The sequence below is a fragment of the Bos mutus genome, chromosome 27 (assembly GCF_027580195.1).
Source record: "Bos mutus isolate GX-2022 chromosome 27, NWIPB_WYAK_1.1, whole genome shotgun sequence".
NCBI lineage: Eukaryota > Metazoa > Chordata > Mammalia > Artiodactyla > Bovidae > Bos > Bos mutus.
The window spans coordinates 41,731,449-41,754,064 of NC_091643.1; the positions used below are offsets into that span (position 1 = coordinate 41,731,449).

The 22,616-nt window shown below is 39.4% G+C and overlaps 1 protein-coding gene across 1 annotated transcript in view; it reads left to right on the top strand.

The window, feature by feature from the left end:
• The window catches only part of CSMD1 (CUB and Sushi multiple domains 1), a 1,688,220-nt gene that overhangs the window by 1,295,897 nt on the left and 369,707 nt on the right, over positions 1-22,616 (top strand). The window contains exon 17 of the mRNA XM_070364228.1: positions 11,399-11,587. Coding sequence (XP_070220329.1) covers positions 11,399-11,587 — 189 coding nt within the window. The remainder of the gene's footprint in view (positions 1-11,398; positions 11,588-22,616) is intronic.

Genomic DNA, 22,616 nt, shown 5'->3' on the forward strand with positions numbered 1-22,616 from the left:
CTCAACATCACTCATTATCAGAGAAATGCAAAACCAAACCACAATGAGGAACCATTTCATGCCAGTCAGAATGGCTGCTATCAAAAAGTCTACAAATAATAAGTGCTGGGGAGGTTGTGGAGAAAAGGGAACCCTCTTACACTTTTGGTGGGAATGCAAACTAGTACAGCCACTATGGAGAACAGTGTGGAGATTCCTTAAAAACCTGGAAGTAGAACTGCCCTTTGACCCAGTAATACCACTGCTGGGCATACACACCGAGGAAACCAGAAATGAAAGAAACACATGTATCCCAATGTTCATTGCAGCAGTTTATAATAACCAGGACATGGAAGCAACCTAGATGTCCATCAGCAGATGAATGGATAAGAAAGCTGTGGTACATATACACAATGGAGTATTACTCAGCCATTAAACAGAATATATTTGAATCAGTTCTAATGAGGTGGATGAAACTGGAGCCGAATATACAGAGTGAAGTAATCCAGAAAGAAAAACACCAATACAGTATACTAATGCATATATATGGAATTTAGAAAGATGGTAATGATAACCCTGTATGCAAGACCGCAAAAGAGACACAGATGTATAAAACAGTCTTTTGGACTCTGTGGGAGAGGGTGAGGGCAGCATAATATGGGAGAATGGCATTGAAACAGGTATAATATCATATAAGAAACAAATTGCCAGTCTAGGTTCGATGCATGATACTGGTTCCTTGGGGCTGGTGCACTGGGATGACCCAGAGGGATGGTACGAGGAGGGAGGGGGGTTCAGGATGGGGAACACGTGTATACCCGTGGTGGATTCATGTTGATGTATGGCAAAACAATACAATATTGTAAAGTAATTAGCCTCTAATTAAATAAATTTAAATTCAAAATTAAAAAAATAAAATAAAACGAAAAAAGAAAAGAGAAGTGAAAGGCAAGGAGAAAAGGAAATATTTACTGATCTGAATGCAGAATTCCAAAGAATAGCAAGGAGAGCTCAGAAATCCTTCCTAAGATATCAGTGCAATCCTTCCTAAGTTATCATTTTCCTCTATCTAAAAGATAGAGGAAAATGATAGAATAGGAAAGATTAGAGATATTTTCAAGAAAATTAGAGATACCAAGGGAACATTTCATGCAAAATGGGCACAATAAAAGACAGAAATGGTTTGGAGCTAACACAAGCAGAAGATATTAAGAGGAGGTGACAAGAATGCACAGAAGAACTACGCACAAAATATTGTCATGACTCAGATAACCATGGTTGGGTGATCAGTCACTTAGAGCCAGACTTCCTGGAATGTGAAGTCAACTGGGCCTTAGGAAGCATCACTGCAAAGATAGTGGAGGTGATGGAATTCCAGTGTGAAAGTGAAAGTCGCTCAGTTTTGTCAAACTTTTTGTGACCCCGTGGACTGTATATTCTATGGAATTCTCCAGGCTAGAACACTGGAAGGGGTAACCTTTCCCTTCTCCAGGGGATCATCCCAACCCAGGGATTGAACCCAGGTCTCCTACATTGCAGGTGGATTCTTCATCAGCTGAGCCACAAAGGAAGCCCAAGAATACTGGAGTGGGTAGCCTAGCCCTTCTCCAGTGTATCTTCCCAACCCAGGAATTGAACTGGGGTCACCTGGATTCCAGGAAGAATCTTTACCAACTGAGCTATCAGGGAAGCCCTGGAATTCAAGCTGAGGTATCTCAAATCCTAAAAGATGATGCTGTTAAAGTGATGCACTCAATGTAGCAGCAGATTTGCAAACTCAGCAGTGGCCACAGGACTGGAAAGGGTCAGTTTTCATTTCAATCCCAAAGAAAGACATTGCCAAAGAATGTTCAAACTACCACACAATTGCACTTGTTTCACAGGCTAGCTAAGTAATGCTCAAAATTCTCCAAGCTAGATTTCAACAGTATGTGAACTGAGAACTTCCAGATGTTCAAGCTGGATTTAGAAAAGGCAGAGGAACCAGAGATCAAATTGCCAACATCTGCTGGATCATCAAAAAAGTAAAAGAGTTCCAGAAAAACATCTACTTCTGCTTTATTGACTATGCCAAAGCCAATAGACTACACCAAAGACTGTGTGGATCACAGCAAACTGTGGAAAATTTTTTAAAAGATGGGAATACAAGACCACCTTAACTGCCTCCTGAGAAACCTGTATGCAGGTCAAGAAGCAACAATTAGAACCAGACATGGAACAATGGACTGGTCCCAAATTAGGAATGGGGTACATCAAAGTTGTATATTGTCACCTTGCTTATTTAACTTATATGCAGAGTACATCACGTGACAATGCCAGGCTGGATGAAGCACAAGCTGGAATAAGGATTGCTGGGAGAAATATCAATAACCTCAGATATGCAGAATACATGACCCTTATGGCAGACAGCAATGAAGAACTTAAGAGCCTCTTGATTAAAGCAAAAGAGGAGAGTGGAAAAGCTGGCTTAAAACTCAACATTCAAAAAACTAAGCTCCTGGCATCCAGTCCCATCACTTCATGGCAAATAGATGTGGAAAAAATGGAAACAATAACAAAATTTATTTTCTTGGACTCCAAAATTACTGCAGATGGTGACTGCATCCATGAAATTAAAAGATGCTTACCCATTGCAAGAAAAACTATGACAAACCTAGACAGCATATTTAAAAGCAGAGACATTACTTTACCAACCAAGGTCTGTGTAGTCAAAGCTATGGTTTTTCCAGTAGTCATGTATGGATGTGAGAGTTGGACCGTAAAGAAAGCTAAGTGCCAAAGAATTGATGCTTTTGAATAGTGCTGTTGGGGAAGATTCCTGAGAGTCCCTTGGACAATAAGGAGATCAATCCAGTCAACCTTAAAGGAAATCATTCCTGAATATTCACTAGAAGCACTGATGCTGAAGCTCCAATACTTTGACCACCTGATGTGAAGGACTGACACATTAGAAAAGACCCTGATGCTGGGAGAGATTAAAGGCAGGAGGAGAAGGGGATGACAGAGGATGAGATTGTTGTATGGCATCACCAACTCGATGAACATGAGTTTGAGCAAGCCCTGGGTGTTGGTGATGGACAGGGAAGCTTGTCATGCTGTAGTCCATGGGGTTGCAAAGAGTTGGACATGAAGAATGACTGAACTTAACTTTTCATCATTGATCAGCTAACATGCATTCTGTCCTCCCAATTCCACACATTTTAGAAAAACTAGTTGGCCTTTGGATGTAGATTTGGGTGAAACTTAGGAGAATGAGCAGTTTTAGGTACTGATGAACATGTGGATGTAATTTACTGTCTTCACTCTCTTTTGTGTACCAGTTTGACAGAGATTCTTCATCTGAGGGAATTCTTCTGTTATCCTTCAGCTACAAAATCAATCAGCCAGTGTGATGTATCCACTGTGTTCAGGCCGTGCTGTGAAACCTCATAATCACTGCCTTAGAAAGTGAGAGCGTGTGTGGAAAGTGAAAGTGTGAGTGTAGAAAGTAAAAGTGTGTAGAAAGTCTGTAAGCCTGTAGAAAGTGAATGTGTCTGTGTTTGTTTAATGTGGTTGTAAGTTCAGAATGAATGTACATGTGCAAAGTGAAAGTGTGTGTAGAAAGTGAAAGTGTGTTTGTGTACACAGTGAAAGTGTGGGAAGTAAATGTGTATGAGTGTAGAAAGTTAGTGTGTAGAAAGTGAAAGTGTATGAGTGTAGAAAGTGAACATATATGTTGAAAGAGAGAGTGTGTGTGTTTGTTTGAAGAGTAAATTGTGTGTGGAAATTGAATGTGTGTGTGTATAAAAAGTGAATGTGTGTGTGTAAAAAGTGAATGTGTCTGTGTAGAAAGTGAACATGTGTGTAGAAACAAATGTGTATATGTGTGTGTAGAAAGTGAATGTGTGTGCATACATAAGTGAATGTGTCTGAGTATGGAAAGTGAATGTGTGTGTAGAAAGTGAATAAGTGTGTATGTGGGTGGAAAGTGAATTTTTGTGGGTGTGGGTGAAGTATGTGAATGTGTGTGTGTGTATAAAGTGTATGTTTGTAAAAGGTAAATTTGTATATAAAATGAAAGTATGTGTAGAAACTGAATGTGTGTAGAAAGTGAAAATATGTGTATGGTGATAGTGTGTGTAGAAAGTGAAACTGTGTGTACAGAGTGAAAGTGTGTAGAAAGTGAAAGTGCATGGGTGTAGAAGGTGAAAGTGTATGGTTGTAGAAAGTAAAAGTGTGTGTATAGAAAGTGAGTTTGTGTGTGTGGAAAGTGTATGTGTCTGTGCATAGAAAGTGACTGTGTGTATAGAAAGTGAAGGTGTATGTGTGTGTGTAGAAATAAATGTGTGTGTTGTTGAAAGTGAATGTGTACAATGTGAGTGTGTTGTAGAAAGTGAATGTGTGTAGATAGTGAATATCTGTGTAAAATGGCTGTGTCTGTGTGATTGTAGAATGAGAATGTTTGTGAGTGTAGAATGTAATTGTGTGTGTGTAAATGTGAATATGTGTGTATAGAAAGTGGAAGTGTGTAGAAAGTGAGTGGATAGAAAGTGAAGAGTGTGTGGACAGTGAATGTGTATGGAAGGTGAAATTGTGTGTTGAAAGGGAATGTGTGTGTAGGAAGTGAATCTGTGTATGTGTGAAAGTAAAAGTGTGTGTGTGTGTAGAATATGAATGTGTAGAAATGAAACAGTGTGTGGAAAGTGAAAGTGCATGTGTAGAAAGTGAAAGAGTGTATGTGTAGAAAGTGAATGTTTGTGTGTAGAAACTGATTTTGGGTTTAGAAATGTGTGTGTGTGTGTGTGTGGAAAGTGAAAGTGTGTGTAGTAAGTTAAAGTGTATGAGTGTGGAAAGTGAAAGTGTGTCTGTAGAAAGTGTGTGTGGAAAGAAAATGTGTGGAAAGCAAACATTTATAGAAAGGGAATGTGTGTGTGTAGAAAGTGAATGTGTGTTTTCTGTGTAGAAAGTGATTGTGTGTAGATAGTGAATGTGTTTTAAAACTGTATGTCTGTGTGAGTGTAAAATGAGAATGTTTGTGAGTGTAGAATGTAATGTGTGTGTGGAAAGTGAAAATGCCTGTGTAAAAATGTGTGTATCTAGAATGTGAATGTGTGTGAAGAAAGTGAATACATGTCTGTGTATGGGAAGTGAATGTGTGTTTAAAAAGTGAATGTGTATGTTTGGAATGTGAAGATATGTGGAGAAAGTGAAAGGGTGTGTAAAAAGAGAAACTGTAGAAAGTGACGGAGAAGGCAATGGCACCCCACTCCAGTACTCTTGCCTGGAAAATCCCATGGACAGAGGAGCCTGGTGGGCTGCAGTCCATGGGGTCGTGAAGAGTCAGATACGACTGAGCAACTTCACTTTCACTTTTCACTTTCACGCATTGGAGAAGGAAATGGCAACCCACTCCAGTGTTCTTGCCTGGAGAATCCCAGGGACGGGGGAGCCTGGTGGGCTGCCATCTCTGGGGTCGCACAGAGTCGGACACGACTGAAGCGACTTAGCAGCAGCAGCAGCAGTAGAAAGTGAAAGGGTGTGGAATATGAAACCAAGTGTAGAAAGTGAATGTGTGTAGGTACTGAATGTGTGCATAGAAAGTGTGTGTATGTGTGCTGTAGAATGAGAATGTTTGTGAGTGTAGAATGTAAAATATGTGTTTGTAGAAACTGAAAGTCTGTGTGTAGAAAGTGAATGTTTAAATAGAAAGTGAATATGTGTTTGTAGAATGTGAATATGTATGTGCATAGAAAGTGAAAGTGTGTGTATGGAAAGTGAGTGTGTGGGTGTAGAAAGTGGAAGTCTGCATAGAAAGTGAGTGTGGTTGTGTAGAAAGTAAAAGTGTGTGTGTACAGAAACAAAGTATATATGTGTAGAAATGAATGTGTTTGTGTGTGTAGAGTGAATGAGTGTGTGTAGAAAGTAAAAGTGTATGTGAGAGTAGACAGTGAAAGTGTGTGTAGAAAGTGGACAAGTGTGTTGTGTGTAGATAGTGAATGTGTGTGGATAGTGAATGTGTGTGTATAGAAAGTCTGTGTGAATATAGAGTGAGAATGTTTGTATAATGTAAAATATATGTGTGGAAAGTGAAAGTATGTGTAGAAAATGAAAGTGTGCCTGTAGAAAGGGAAATTATCTGAGTGTGGGGAGTGAAAGTTTGTGTGTAGAAAGTGGGTATGTTTGTGTAGAAAGTGCATATGTGTGTAAAAAGTGAATATGTGTCTGTGTTGGGAGTGAAGATGTGTGAGTGTAAAACATAAATATGTGTGAGTTTAGAAAGTGCATGTGTGTATTGGAAGTAAAACTGTGTAAAAAGTGAAAGTGTATCTGTGTAGACAGTGAAAGTGTGAGTATAGAAAGTGAAAGTGTGTGTAAGAAGTGATTTCTGTTGGTGTAGAATGTGAACATGTATGTAGCAAATGAAACAGTATATGTGTAAGAAGTGAAAAAGTGTGTGTAGAAAATGCCTGTATGTGCAGAAAGTGAATGTGTGTGTGTGTAGAAAGTGAAAGTTTAGGAGTGTTAAATGTGAAAGTGTGTGTAGAAAGTGAATTGTTGTAGAAAGCAAAACTGCATGTGTGGAAAGTGAATATTATCTGTGTGTAAGAAGTGAATGTCTGTGTGTTATGTGAATGTGTGAGTTTAAAATGTGAATAAATATATAGAAAGTGAAAGTGACTATGCATGAACTGAAAGTGTGTTTGTGTGGAAAGTGAAAGTGTGTGTGGAGAATGAAAACCTGAGTGTATAAGGTGAAAGTGTGTGTAGAAAGCAAAGATGTGTGTGCATAGAAAGTGAATGTATGAGTGTGTGTGTACAAACTGAATGTATATATGTTCAGAAATGAATGTGTATGTGTATGTAGCAGGGGAATGTGTGTGTAGTGTCAATGTGAGTATGTAAAACGTGAAAGTGTATGTAGAAAGTGAATGTGTGTGTTGTGTCTTGAAAGTGAATGTGTGTAGATAATGAATGTGTGTGTGGAGAATATCTATGTGTGTGTTTAGAAAGTTTATGCCTGTGCTGGTGTGGAATGAGACTGTCAGTGTATTAATGTGAAATGTTTGTGTAGAAAGTGAATGCATCTGTAGAAAGTGAAAGTGTGTCTGTAGAAATTAAAGTTGTGTGGAAAGTGAGTGTCTGAGTGTGGAAAATGAAAGTGTGGCTGTAGAAGGTGAGTGTGTGTTTGCATAGAAAGTGATTGAAAGAGACACATGTACTTCAATATTCATCACAGCACTGTTTACAACAGCCAGGACATGGAAGCAACCTAGATGTCCATCAGCAGACAAACGGATAAGAAAGCTGTGGTACATATACACAATGGAATATTATTCGACCATTAAAAATAATGCATTTGAATGAGTTTTAATGAGGTGGATGAAACCAGAGCCTATTATACAGAATGAAGTAAGTCAGAAAGAAAAACACCAATACAGCATATTAACGCATATATATGGAATTTAGAAAGATGATAATGACCATATATGCGAGATAGCAAAAGAGACACAGATGTAAAGAACAGTCTTTTGGACTCTATGGGAGAAGGTGAGGGTGGGATGACTTGAAAGAATAGCATTGAAACATGTATATTATCATATGTGAACTAAATCACCAGTCCAGTTTTGATGCATGAGACAGGGTGCTCAGGGCCAGTGCACTGGGATGACCCTGAGGGATGGGATGGGGAGGGAGCTGGGAGGGGGGTTCAGGATGGGGAACACATGTACACCCATGGCTGATTCATGTCAATGTGTGGAAAAAACCACTACAATATTGTAAAGTAATTAGCCTCCAATTAAAATAAATTAATTAATTTTTAAAAAAGAAAGTGAATGTATATAGAAAGAGAATATGTGTCTGTGTAGGAAGTGAATGTGTGTAAAAAATGAACAAGTGTGGGTTTAGAATGTGCATATATGTTTAGAAAATACAAATGTGTAGAAAGTGAAAGTATGTTTGTGTAGAAAGTGAAAGTGTATTCGTGTGGGAAGTATGTGTGTTGAAAGTGAGTTGTATTTGTGTAGAAAGTGAATGTGTGTGGAAAGTGAAAGTGTACTTGTGTAGAAAGTGAGTTGTGTTTGTATAGAAAGTGAATGTGTGTTGAAAGTGAGTGTGTACACATGTAGAAAGTGAGTATGTGAGTTTGTAGAAGGTGAATGTGTGCATGAAGAAAATGAATGTGTATGTGTAGATAGTAAATGTGTGTGTAAAAGTTAATGTGTGTATAGAAAGTGAATGTGTGTTTGTCAGTAGAAAGTGTATTGTGTGTGTGTGTGTGTGTGTGTGTGTAGAAACTGTGTGTGTGTCAAATGTGAGTGTTTGTGGGTGGAAATTTAATGTGTATCTTCAGAAAGTGAAACTGCATTACTGTAGAAAGTAAAAGCATGTGTAGAAAGCTAGTATGCGTGTGTAGGAAGTGGATGTGTGTAGAAAGTGAATATGTGGTGTGTGTGTGTAGAAATGACTCTGTGTGTGTGTGTAGAAAGTGAATGTAAGTGTGTAGAAAGTGAAAGTGTTTTAGAAAGTGAGCGTGTGTGTGGAAAGTGAAGGTATGTGTCTGTGTAGAAAGTGAATGCATGTGTGTGTAGTGTGTGATTGTGTGTGTATAGAAAGTGAAAGTATGTGTAAAAAGTGAGTGTGTGTGCAGAAAGTTAATATGTGTGTAGAAAATGAGAGTGTGTTTGTGTAGAAAGTGAGAGTGTTTCTGTAGAAATTGAAAGTCTGTAGGAAGTGAAAGTGTAGATTGTGGAAAGTGAGGGTGTGTGTGTAGAAAGTATGTGTGTTTGTGTAGGAAGTGGATGTGTATGTGTAAAAAGTGAATATGCATGAGTTTAGAATGTGAGTGCATGTGTAAAAAGTGAATGTGTGTGTAGAAAGTGAAAATGTGTGCAGAAAGTGAGTTGTGTATGTAGAAATTGACTGTGTGTTTACAAAGTGAATGTGTGTAGAAAGTCAATGTGTGTGTGCATAGAAAGTGAATGTGTGTGTATAAAGTGACTGTGTGTGTTTGTGTAGGAAGTGTGTGTTTGTGTAGAAAGTGAATGCATGTGTAGAAAGTGTGTGTGTGTAGAAAGTGAATGTGTGTATGTAGAATGTGAATTATGCAAGTGTGTAGAATGTGAATGTGTGTGTAGAAAGTCAATGTCTTTGTGTAGAAAGTGAATGTATGTGTAGAAATTGAATGTATGTATAGAAAGTGAATGTGCATATAAAGTGAACGTGTGTGTAGAAAATGAGTGTGTAGAAAGTGAATGTGTGTTTTAAAAAGTGAGTGTGTGTGCTGAAAGTGAAAGTGTGTAGAAAATGAAAGTGTGTGTTTACAAAGTGAATTATATGTGTTTAGAAAATGAATGTGTGGGTAGAAAGCAAATATGTGTGTTTGTGTAGAAAGTGAATGTGTGTGTAGAAAATGAAACAGTGTGTAGAAAGTGAATGTGTGTATAGGGAGTGTGTGTTTGTGTAGAAAGTGAATGGATGTGTGTAGAAAGTGAATGCATATGTAGAAAGTGTGTGTGTGTGTGTAGAAAGTGAATGTGGGTGTGTGTAGAATGTGTGTGTGTAGAAAATGAATGTGTGCATGTATGTGTGCAGAAAGTGAATGTGTGTGTGTGTGTGTGTGTGTAGAACATGAATGTGTGTGTGCACACACTGAAAGAGAGGAGCCAGGTGGGTGACGGGTCTTGGGGCACATGCTGGCCATCTGCTATTGGTGTATTTGCAGCTCAGACAGTTATATCCTGTTGCTAAGATGAGAGGCATAGGTTAGTTTGAGGATTTTAGTTAGAATAACTAATTTTTAAGAAAAAAAATCTTGGGAATAATGATGCTATATATATATTTTTTTCTTTTCATTGTTTCACTTATTTTTCCCTTGGAACACTTCACTGTACTAGTCCTTTCCGCTGTCTGTTAACCAGAGAGTAAAGAGCACAGACTTACAAAGTGCAAAGTTTGTTCATCCTACCAATTCTGAAACCAGATGCAAGTCCTAGGGGTTCCTGTAATGACCCTCAGGTTTGGTAATTCAGCAAAAGGTCTCACTGAAAGCGCCCTCCCTGCTTCTGTTTCTGCACCTGTTGGATCACATGGTGGTGCTTTAAGGAAACCGCATCACTTATTTATCTAAGAAACTCACTCTTAGTGGCAAATCGTGTATTTGACTGAATAAGGGAGGGTATATTCATAAGATATGTCATTCAAACTTTGGTAAAATATATATGATGATCAGAAACATCCCAAATATCATTTTAGGAGAGTAAATGATCTGAATACTAGTAATAATTTAAGAGTTTTCATTAATATTTCACCATAATTGCACTGTTTTGAATCTTACTGAGAGAGTTATACTAACAGCAAGTCTTTTTTAAAAATGATTTTATTTATTTATTTTTGGCTAGGCTGGGTCTTCATTGCTACTCAGGCTTTCTCTAGTTGCGGCGAGCGGGGGCTGCTCTCTAGTTGCAGTGTGCAGGCTTCTCATTGTGAGATCTCTCTTATTGGAGAGCACAGATTGTAGAGCATTGAGGCTTCAACTGCTGTGGCTCCCAGGCTCTAGGGCTTGGGCTCAGTAGTTGTGGCCATGGGCTTGGCTGTCCTGCAGCACGTGGAATCTTCCCAGATCATGGTTTGAACCCATGTCTCCTGCATTGGCAGGTAGATTCTTTACCACTGAACCACAAGGGAATCCATAAGTCTATTTTTTTAATCCCTTTGAATTCCTAAACATTGCAACGAAATTCTCTTCCCTTACTCCATTTTTCCTCATCCTTTAAAATGTATTATTCTAAAAATAAAGAGGAATGTTAGAGACAGAGAAAAGAAACTCTTGAAATGATGTGATCATCATTACTTGACTTTATATAGCACTTTATGTTTTAACATCTTTTAGCATAGGCTAATTTTATAGCCATCTTGAAAGTGGCTGACTTAAGTGCAAATTTGAAAAAATAAAGTATGGATTTGTGGAATGCAATTTTAGAAAATCAGCCTCAGTGCAGTTTTAATTTGCCTGATGTGTGTATGAGCTTGGGTGAATGTATGCAAATATATGAACGTTGAAATATGATTGCCAAAATCTACTGGTATATCAAATATAAGAATAAGGAGAGATAAGAGACAGAAAACAGACTTAGACTTTGTTTAGTACAGTTGATTGATTTTCAAAGAAAGAGAAATTCAGGAGGTCAGCAAATTATTCAAGATTTTACTCCCTAGCTACTACTTGGTTATTAATGTAACAGCATACACCTATCTACAGTAAAAGCAAATATTTGAAAATATATTTGTCTTCACATGAATGGGTTACTGGATTCACTTCCATAATTTTCCAGGTCTGATCACATCTAGGAATATTTTGTATGTATTATGGCACAGATACTGACTATTTTTTCTATAACCTAGGAAGGTCTCCATATGATGGTTTTCCCTGTGTGTCCAGGTGTGACTCTGGAGTCTGACTCCTGCCTTGATCCTGGGATCCCCGTGAACGGGCATCGGCACGGCAGTCACTTTGGCATCCGGTCCACAGTGACCTTCAGCTGTGACCCGGGCTACACGCTGAGTGACGACGAGCCCCTGGTCTGTGAGCGGAGCCACCAGTGGAACCACGCGTTGCCCAGCTGTGACGGTAGGTGGAGCAGCAAACCAGGAAGACGTGCACAGAAATTATATAAACAGTTTGGGTGGTGAGCATTTTATGGGGTGGTTCAGGATGTGACTGAAACAGGACTTCTGTTTGAAAGCTCTTAGACCTGAAAAACATGGCTGTTTAGTGCTTGAAGTTTACCTAGAATCTTCTCTATGAGGTAGAGCTTCTATTTATAGAATGAATTTTCCCACAGCAAGCATATTGAGTAAAATCAAGCCCACAGATCAGTAGATGAATGTGACCAGCAACCCAGGAGTCCTGCCCCATCCAGTCACTGCCTCCACAAAGGCTACAGTTCCCTTGTCCCTAAAGATTCTATGTGGAGGAAGTCATGCAGGATGTTTCTTTGCTATTTCCAGCTTCTTTCACTCAGTCATACACTGTGACATCCAGGGCATGGCATTTAACTGCACCTCCTCATTCCTGTCATCTGTTTCCCTGTATAAATGTACCACCACTGTTTATTCCATGATACTTTGTATGAACATTTGAGTTATTTTGAGCTCCTTTTCCTGCTTGTCTGGCTAAGAGTACACCCTCCTCCATGAATAATTTGTTTCTTTCCTCCTATTTATATTGGGTAACATACCTTTTTCTTATAGAATAATAAGCCTTGCTTATACATTTGGGGGCCTCTCTTTTGTTGAATCCATGTATTGTGAATGTTTTCTCTCATGCTGTCTCTGTCCTCCTCCTCTTCTTCTTGGTCTCTTTTTGAAGAATAGCATGTTTTCATTTGAAAATAATCTACTTGTTCAATGCATTCATTTGTGATTGGTGCTTTACAGACAGTGTTTAAGAAGGCTTACTACCCTCAAGTCATAATGATATTCTGTTGTTTTCTTCTGAAAACCTTTAAAATTTTAAGCGAGGTATAATTAAAATACTATAAACTGCCTGTTTGATGTGAAAATTTTACTGTGTTCTGAAACCCCTATACATGTATGAAACCATCACCATGATTAAGGATGTGTTCATCACCCTGAAAGCAAATGCTAGTTTTTTTTAATGTCAAATATATACTTTAAACCCATCTAATATTTTTGTCGGATGTGATGTAGTGCCTAGATCCATTTATTAATAGGATTGTACCGTCTCTTCTCTGACGCCTGGTCTGTTTTGTCACACAGGTGCCTGAGTCATTGCCTTTGTCCTTTTGTTTATCCATTTGTTGTTGTTCATTCACCGAGTCATGTCCGTCTCTTTGAGACCCCGTGGACTGTGGCATGCCAGGCTTCCCTGTCCTTTACTATGTCTCAGAATTTGCTCAACTCATGTTCACTGAATCAGTGATGCCAACCAACCATCTTGCCCTCTGTTGCCCCCTTCTCCTCTTGCCTTCATTCTCTGCCAGCATCAGGATCTTTTCCAATAAGTTGGCTCTTTGCATCAGATCACCAAAGTATTGGAGCTTCGGCTTCAGCATCAGTCCTTCCAGTAAATATTCAGGGTTGATTTAATTTATGATTGACTGATTTGATCTCCTTGCAGTCCAAGGAACTCTCAAGAGTCTCCTCCAGCACCAAAATTCAAGAGCATTAATTCTTTAGCACTGAGACTTCTTTATGGTCCAACTCTCACATTCATACATGACTACTAGCTTTTCTTCCAAGGAACTTTAGTTTCCTGGCTGTGGTCACCATCTGCAGTGATTTTGTAGCCCAAGAAAAGAAAATTTGCCATTTTCCACTTTTTCTCCTTTTATTTGCCACCAAGTGATGGGACCAGATGCCCTGATCTTAGTTTCACGAATGTTGAGGTTTAAGCCAGCTTTTTCACTCTCTTCTTTCCCTTCATCAAGAGGCTCTTTAGTTCCTCTTCACTTTCTGCTGTTAGGGTGGTATCATCTGCATGTCTAAGATGGTTGATATTTCTCCTGGCAATCTGGATTTAAGCTTGTGATTCATCCAGCCCAGTATTTGCATGGTGAACTTTGCATATAATTTACATAAGCAGGGTAACAATATACAGCCTTGACATACTTCTTTCCCAACTTTGAAACAGTCTTTTGTTCCATGTCTCATTGTTGCTTATTTTTTAGTTTATTTATTTTTAATTGAAAGTTAATTGCTTTATAAAATTTTGTTGTTTTCTGTCAAACATCAATAAGAATCAGCCATAGGAACACCCATGTATGTTCTCTCCAAAAACTCCCTCCCACCTCCTTTCCCATCCCACCTTTCTAGAATTTTACAGAGGCCCTATTTGTGTTCCCTGAGTCATAAAGCAAATTCCTATTGGCTATCTATTTTACATATGGTAAAGTAAGTTTCCATGTTACTCTCTCCATATATCTCACCCTCTCCCTCCTCCCCTCCCGCCCTGTTTCCATAGGTCTTTTCTTGGTCTTTTTCTCCATTGCTGTCCTGCAAATAAATTTATCAGTACCATCTTTCTAGATTCCATATATATGGGTCAGTATATAATATTTATATTTCTCTCTCTGACTTACTTCACTCTGTATAATAGGCTCTAGTTTCATCTACCTCATTAGAATTGACCCAAATGTGTTCCTTTTTATGGCTGAGTAATATTCCATTGTATATATGTACCACAGCTGTTTTGAGGAATCTCCATACTGTCTTCCATTGTAGTTGTATCAATTTACATTCTCACAAGCAATGCGAGAGGATCCCTTTTCTCCACACCCTCTCCAGCATTTATTGTTTGTAGACTTTTTGATGATGACTGTTCTGACTGGTGTGAGGTAGTATCTTAGTGCAGTTTTGATTTGCATTTCTCTAATAATGAGCAATGTTGAGCATTTTTTCACGTGTTTGTTAACCATCTGTATGTCTTCTTTGGAGAAATGTCTGTTTAGGGCTTTTCCCCACTTTTTGATTGGGTTGTTTGTTTTTCTGGTATTGAGTTGCATTAGCTGTTTGTATATTTTGGAAATTGATTCTTATCAGTTGTTTCCTTTGCGATTATTCTCTCCCATTCTGAGGGTTGTCTTTTCACCTTGTTTGTAGCTTCCTTTGCTGTGCAAAAGCTTTTAAGTTTAATTAGATCCCACTTGTTTATTTTCGCTTTTATTTCCATTACTATAGGAGGTGAATCATTCAGGATCTTGCTTTAATTTATGTCATCAAGTGTTCTGCCTATGTTTTTCTCTAAGAGTTTTATAGTTTCTGGTCTTACATTTAGGTCTTCAATCCATTTTGAATTTATCTTTGTGTATGGATTTAGGAAATATTCTAATTTCATTATTTTACACATAGCTGTGTAGTTTTTCCAGCACCACTTATTGAAGAGCATACCAGTTTCTCAGAGGACAGATAAGTTGGTTTGGGATTCCTGTCTTTTTAAGAATTTTCCACAATTTGTTGTGATCCACACAGTCAAAGGCTTTAAGCATAGTCAGTGAAGCAGTTTATCCATTAAGAAATTTTACTTTTTAATTCTTAGAAAACTTTCTAAAGAAATCTAGAGACAATAAATGAAAAACATTGACATTTCACTATATAAAAATTAAAAGTTCCATTATTTTTTTTATTTTTTAAATTAATTGATTTATTTTAATTGGAGGTTAATTACTTTACAATATTGTAGTTTTTTTTTTTTTCCATACATTGACATGAATCAGCCATGGGTATACATGTGTCCCCATCCTGAACCCCCACCCCCACCGCCCGCAACTCCCTCCCCATCCCATCCCTCAGGGTTGTCCCAGTGTACTGGCTTTGACTGCCCTGTTCCATGCATCAAAAAGTTCCATTAAATTTTTTTAAAGGTAAAGTAAAATGGTCAGATTAGAGAAAATAATTGCAGTGTCTGTGTAATATGATTTTAAATGGCTTTGTCCAAAAAACAAATGAAGGAAAATAAACAACACAAATAAACCAATAGATCTGTGAGGGAAACAAACACATTGATGACTCCCAGAAGTGCACAAAGGCCAATAAATGGTATAAATTAGGCCCATTTTGACCAGGAATCAGGCAACTGCAAGTAAAACACAGTAATTTACCTCCCTTGTTGGATTTGCAAAAAGAAGTGGAGAGTTCATATTATTTGGATTCATTGTGGGATTAGGAATCTGCATGTTCATTCTGCATTATTACTGGGAAATGTAAATAATATAGTTTCTTGGGGGAAAAAAAGCAGCTCATAGTGCAATGTGTCTCATCTGTGAGTACATACATGTAGGTAACTACAGACACCCTCACAGTGTATGCACAGGAAATGCCTGGAAATAGACAACCTAAAATTATAGCTACAATTATACATTTATAATCTAAAATTATAACTGCAAAGAAAATTTCTTCCCTATTTGGGATGTTAGTAGGCTATCAGGGAGGGTGAAGAGAGACTTTTTAGCTCTTCATTTTATGGTGTTATTTGAAATTTTGTTGCCATGTTTTATTTTTGTATTAGAACTCTAATAATAATAAATAAAATTCATGTTTATGACTACTAGTGTCAGAAAGATATTAGCTACTGTACTAATTAAAAATTTGTAAAACTTGAGTATGACCTAAATACTGTACCAAAATGTTCACTCCTTATTTGGAGTCTTTACTAACAACAATTTTACTAAGTACAATAAGGGCCTAACCCTTAAAAGACTTCCATGTTATTCACACATAACTGAATATCAATCAATATATTTTATTATATCACCTAATCCAAAATGTGTAAGTTAATCATATGAATAATTTTATTGAAATGTTTACATGGTATACAAATTCATGGCTCTATTGAATGTCATTGTGCAGCTTTAATTATTTCATGAGCTAGAGCTAAAAGTGGAATTTAGAAAAGAAACTTATACAAGCTGCTCTCTTTTGTACACTTGCTTTTGAGGTAGGTTGGTTGAGCATCTGCTCCAGTGGGGCTTCCTGAGTTGTTTCAACTGTAGATTTCCCAGTGTGAGCTGGAGAGACTGACAGCGTGTGGTCCCCTGATCATGATTCCACCGCTGGGCTGTGGTGGAGGATGGTGCTGTCCAACACAGAAGACAGCCCAGTCATCAGATCAGCTATTTAATAGATTCTCGATCTGGTGAAGAAAACTGACATATAAAAATGAGAGATTTATCCTGACCCACTTGAAACCTGTCATTTTGAATGGACTCTTCTCAAAGGAGAACAATATGCACATGTTATTGTTGACTTGATGTTGGCGACTTGGCTTTGTTTAAACATTTTAGTATCTATCCAAGACTATTTTCCACTTCTATCCAGTCATCCTCATCCTGCAAGACCAGGTTGCACTCCACCTTCACCAGAATTCTTCTGCATTTGCTCCAGGTCACTAGCACTACTAGCTTTTCTGACATCCATTTCTCCCATATGTAGCTCTAAAAGTCTAACTTTAGCACTTATAATCCAGTCAATCAAATGGTATATATTCTTAGTCCATTTGAATTGCTATAACAAAATGCCACCAATTGTGTGGCTTATAAACTACAGAAGTTATATATTTCAGTATTTTGGATGATGACTGTTTTTGAGATCAGGGTGCTGCCAGCATGGCTGAGTTCTTACAGGGCCCTATATTGGGGTGTAGACAGCCGTCTTCCCCAAGTCATCTCATGGTGGAAAGGATGAGGGAGCACTCTGGGGCCTCTTTTATTGGGGTTCTGATCCCAGGAATGAGACCTCAGCCCTAGTGGAGCTTCTCTGGTGGCTCAATGGTAAAGAATCTGGTTGCCAGTGCAGATGTTGTTTTGATTCCTGGGTCGAGAAGATCCCCTGGAGAAGAAAATGGCTACCCACTCCAGTATTCTTGCCTGGGAAATCCCATGGACAGAGAAGCCTGGTGGGCTACAGTCTATGAGGTCGCAAAGATTCGGATACAGCTGAGCAACTAAATCAGCACCACAACCACCAGCATCAGCTCTCATGACTGGATCACATCAGAGGCCACACCCTTGATACCATCACATCAGACCTTAGGATCTCAACATGAGTTTTGGGGATGCAAGCATTCAGACTGTAGTGTTTATGTATTCACATTTAATCATTTAATACAGTCTCCCCTAGGAAGTAGCAGTTGAAGAAGAACTCATCTAAAATAGAACCCTGGGATGGGAATCCAGTGCTGAGTAGAATTTCTCAAAATCTAATATGGAAAGAGGCGTTCTAGGCAGAGGAAATGAGCAAGCTCACATGAGTTGACCAGCGTGGAACTTTCTGCAAATTCCTGGAGGTTCAGTGAAGGAGAGTGAATGGAAAGAGTGGAATGACCAGAAGGAAGTTTTCTAGAAATGGCATGGGCATAGACTGGAAAGGGCCTTGTGTGCTTTGCAGATATCTGAGATGCTATATATTTGTTTTCCATAGGAAATGATCAGGTGCATTAGACTTGTGCATTTTATCTATTATTGTCTTCCAATTTAAATTTATGTAAATTTGGAGTTTAAACTTTCTCAAGAGATTGGTAACATAAACTATTTGCTTATGCTTCCTTGTAACTTGTCTCAGATATTAATACATTTATGATAAAAGGTGATTAATAAATCTGCACACTTTGGAGATTTTAGAGTTTGATATGAGACTTTTAGTCTGTCATGGTTGACTGTTTTCATTTAACCTTAAGAATTATTTTTGTTGCCTTTTCAAGTCATAAGCCATCTCTTAAACCCTATGGGTTTTTATTGTGACAAATAATACATCAATAGGATATTTACACTTTCAAAAATTCACAGCTCTCAGAAAGGAAAGAAGAAATCAGAATTAATTATAATATTTTATATCACCATGAAAAAAGGTAAATTCTATCAATATCTCTCACACATATTAATAGCATTGCTGCATTTCTTTCTTTTTTTTAATTTATGCTTTAGATACTCAGATTTTGAAGAAGCAAAGTGAACATTACAATAAGTTGACCCTCTTTTATTTAGTGAAATACAAATGTAAGAAAGCTTTGCAAAAGTTTCTACATTTAATAAATATTTTTGTAAACTCTTTGTTTTTTCCAAAAGCATTTATTGGAAAACCACTGATTTTATGGGCACACAGTTGGCAAGTTCATAATCTATTAGAATAGAGAGAAGAAAGACTTATTTTTCAATCATCCAAAGAAGTAAATGCTCTATTAGACACAGGACAAAGGTCAAATGGTTGAGAATACAGAGATAAAGGAACTTGAAAGGCTTGGATGACAACTTTCATGATGCATCTTTAATAATGAGGTTGAAAGGAAAGAAAAGACTGAAAGTGAAGAAACAGTGAGAATCAGGCATAAAGTCATAAACATGGCCGGCAGGGACTGAAGGAGAGAGGTTTATTTGCCAATGGTGGGTGCTGATCAAAGGCAGTTCGAGGGTTGCTCAGGCTGGTCCTGTGAGCATGGCCCTGTTTCCATGGGTGAGAGATTTGAGACCACGTGTGCAGTGCTCAAGGTGAAAGCTAGGACAAGGGCAGGGCCACCTCCACTGAACAGCTCTCATTTATCCATGACTTTTTTTTTTAAATCATGGTGTTCTGTAGAAGACTTCTTTTGAGGAAAGGATTTCCATATAAATGAATGAATGAACAAAAACAACTTCTGTAGGGCATGGAGAGTCCACAAATAATCTGAAATGAAAAGTAACCCCATTAAGTTTTTTTGCTTTAAATAGAACTTTATTAACAATTTAAAGAAAAAAAAAAAAAGGAGGAAATAATAGAAAAAATAAAGAAACCAGCCAGTATACTGCGTGCTTTCACGTGCTAGTCTCTTCAAGGAAGAAGCAAGCATTAGGAGGCAGGAGGTCAAGTGGACACAAACAAGCTGAAACATACCAGTTACAGAACTTGCCAGAAGTGAGAGGTGATGATGCAGGCAGTGAGGGGAGAGTAGGGACCCACAGGTTTCATTCTGAAATGCTTAGCAGGCAGTTGCCAGCCCAGCTGTGGTTTGAGAAAGAAGTGAAAGTGCTTTGTTTTTTTTTTTTTTTTTAATTGGAATGTAGTTGCTTTACAATGTTGTGTAAGTTTCTGCTGTACAGCAGCAGGATTCAGCTATAGGCACACATCTATCCCCTCTCTTTTGTGTTTCCTTCCCATTTTGGTCACCAGAGAGCACTGAGCAGAGTTCCCTGAGCTGTGCAGTAGGTTCACACTAGTTGTCTATTTTATACATGGTATCAATAGTGTACGGGGCTTCCCAAGTGGCTGAGCGGTGAAGAATCTGCCTGCCAGTGCAGGAAATGTGGATTTGATCCCTGGGTCAAGAAGATCTCCTGGAGATGAAAATCGCAACCCACTCCAGTATTCTTGCCTGGGAAATCCCATGGAGAGAGGAGCCTGGTGGGCTGCAGTCCATGAGGTCACCAAAGAGTCAGACATTTGACTGAGCATGCCTGCAATAGTGTATATCAGAGTTTAAATTATGAAGCTGAAAGCTGTGAGGTTACAAGTTAGAGCTCGATTCAGTTCAGTCACTCAGTCATGTCTGAGCATTTGCCCACCCCCATGAACTGCAGCACGCCAGGCCTCCCTGTCCATCACCAACTCCCAGAGTTCACCCAAACTCATGTCCATTGAGTCGGTGATGGCATCCAGCCATCTCATCCTCTGTCGGCCCCTTTTCCTCCTGCCCTCAATCTTTCCTAGCATCAGGGTCTTTTCAAATGAGTCAGCTCTTCATATCAGGTGGCCAAAGTATTGGAGTTTCAGCTTCAGTTAGAGTTGGTGCTGTGGAAATAAATCGTATCTTCCAGGGAGTGAGTAGAATCTGTCACCTTTTCTTCCTCCCCGTATTGCGCTGCTACCTCCCAGGCGGAAAGTGACTAGCGCCTGTGATATAGTCTACATGCCTCGACTCGTGCCTTCCTCCAATCTAGGCAGAGAAAGACATTTAAAAATAAAATTCGTGAAGGCAGGTTTCTGGTTCTTTGAAACAACGACTGACTTGTTTGCAAACTTGAATTTCCTGGAAGACTGTGTGCATGGTCTGAGAAGATGAGAGAGAATGTGGGAATGACAGAAGCTGATAACTGAAAATCTGTAAGAGGAGCATTTTCCTTAAAAGACCAGCAGGAACCCAGTGACCTTGTGGTAAATTGGCAGCTACTGGCCTGTCACCGAGCAAACTGCTAACCCTGGGTGAGCTGACTGTCTGTCTTGCCTCCATCCGTCCTTCACTTTCTCAGTGCTCATCGTCGTGGCCGCGTGGCCATCGCTTGCCTGCTGTACTCTTCTCACCTCACCTGCCTCTGAGAACCAGTTATGATTCTTGTCCTCAGAATAAACCATGCTTGGCTATCTTTTTATTAATTTATCTGCCTTGCCCACCTGGAAGTAAACTGGAAAAACAGGGACTTGTCTGTCTTATTCATAGGAACATCCCAGGTTTTAGTCTTTTTATCTACATCTGCATTCATAGTGTTGATGATCTCATCTTTCTAGCCCTTGGTCACACCTCTCTCATGGGATCCAGACTTGCATATCCAATTACAGCTCCAACCATTCGGCATGGATGTCTCATAAGCATTGCACTTGTGTGTCCAAAACTGAACTGGTTTACTTTCAAAACCTGGTTCTTCCCAAGACCATTCCCCCACTCAGCCTTAGAACCTTATAATCATCCTACAATCTTCCTTTTCCTTTATGGCACCCACATCCCATTGACAAGGAAATCCTATCAGCTCTACCTTCAAAACATGATTGGGTTCTGACCACTTCCTGCCACATCTCTGCTGATGTTCTGTCCAGGGTCTTACCTGTTTTGCTTTCTGCCACCCAACCCCCTACTCACATAGCAGCCCAGCACCCAAACTAAAAGCCAAGTGGGCCCACTTCATCCTCTGTGCAGGGCCCTTAGGTGGCCCTTCATCACACTCAGAGATGGGCCATGGTCTGGATGGGATCTGATCTCATCCAGGGGGTCAGGACTCTCTCCCTTCTGACCCAGGGCCCAGGACTCTCTCTCCCTTCTCTCCCCACCCTCTCCACCAGATTGCCCCTACCCCAGCAGACTTTTTATTTTCTTGGGCTCCAAAATCACTGTGGAAGGTGACTGTAGCCATGAAATTAAAAGATGATTGCTCCTTGGAAGAAAAGCTGTGATAAATCTAGACAGCATATTAAAAAGCAGAGACATCACTTTGCCAGCAAAGGTCTGTATAGTTAAGGTTATGGTTTTTCCAGTAGTCATGTATGGATGTGAGAGTTGGACCCTAAAGAAGGCTGAGCATTGAAGAATTGATGCTTTCAAATTGTGGTGCCAGAGAAGACTCCCAAGAGTTCCCTTGGACTGCAAGGAGATCCAACCAGTCCATCCTAAAGGAAATCAACCCTGAAGATTCAGTGGAAGGACTGATGCTGAAGCTGAAGTGCCAATTCTTTGGCTACCTGATGCAAAGAGCTGACTTATTGGAAAAGACCTTGATACTGGGAAAGATTGAGGGCAGGAGGAGAAGGGGAAGATAGAGGATGAGATGGTTGGATGGCATCACGGACTCAACAGACATGAGTTTGAGCAAACTTCAGGAGATGGTGGAGGACAGGGAAGCTTGGCATGCTGCACTCCATGGGGTCACAAGATGCTGGGCACGACTGAGTGACTGAACAACAACAGCAGCCCACTCCCCACCCTGGCAGCCCACTCTCGCTCTGGCCTTCATCCTGCTGGTTTTGTCTTCAAGCAAGTTCTTCCCCAGATTATCAAGTGCTTCCTTCTTCTGTCTCAAGTCTTTCTTCACAGGCCACCTCCTGAGTCAGGCCTTCCCCCCGACCCCGTTTATTTGCCCCAAGCCAGTTCTTCTTTCTTTCTGCATTTTCTTCCCTGGCATGTGTCATCTTCCAACATTGTATATAGTCAGTCATTCATATTATATTCTCTCTTCTTCAGCTGGAATGTGCACTCTGCCAGAGCAGAGATTTTTGTCTATTTTGCTCATAAATAGCAGGTGAAAGTGAAAGTGAAGTCGCTCAGTCGTGTCTGCCTCTTTGTGATCCCATGGACTGTCGTCTACCAGGCTTCTCTGTCCATGGGATTTTCAAGGCAAGAGTACTGGAGTGGGTTACCATTTCCTTCTCCAGGGGATCTTCCTCACCCAAGGATCAAACCCAGG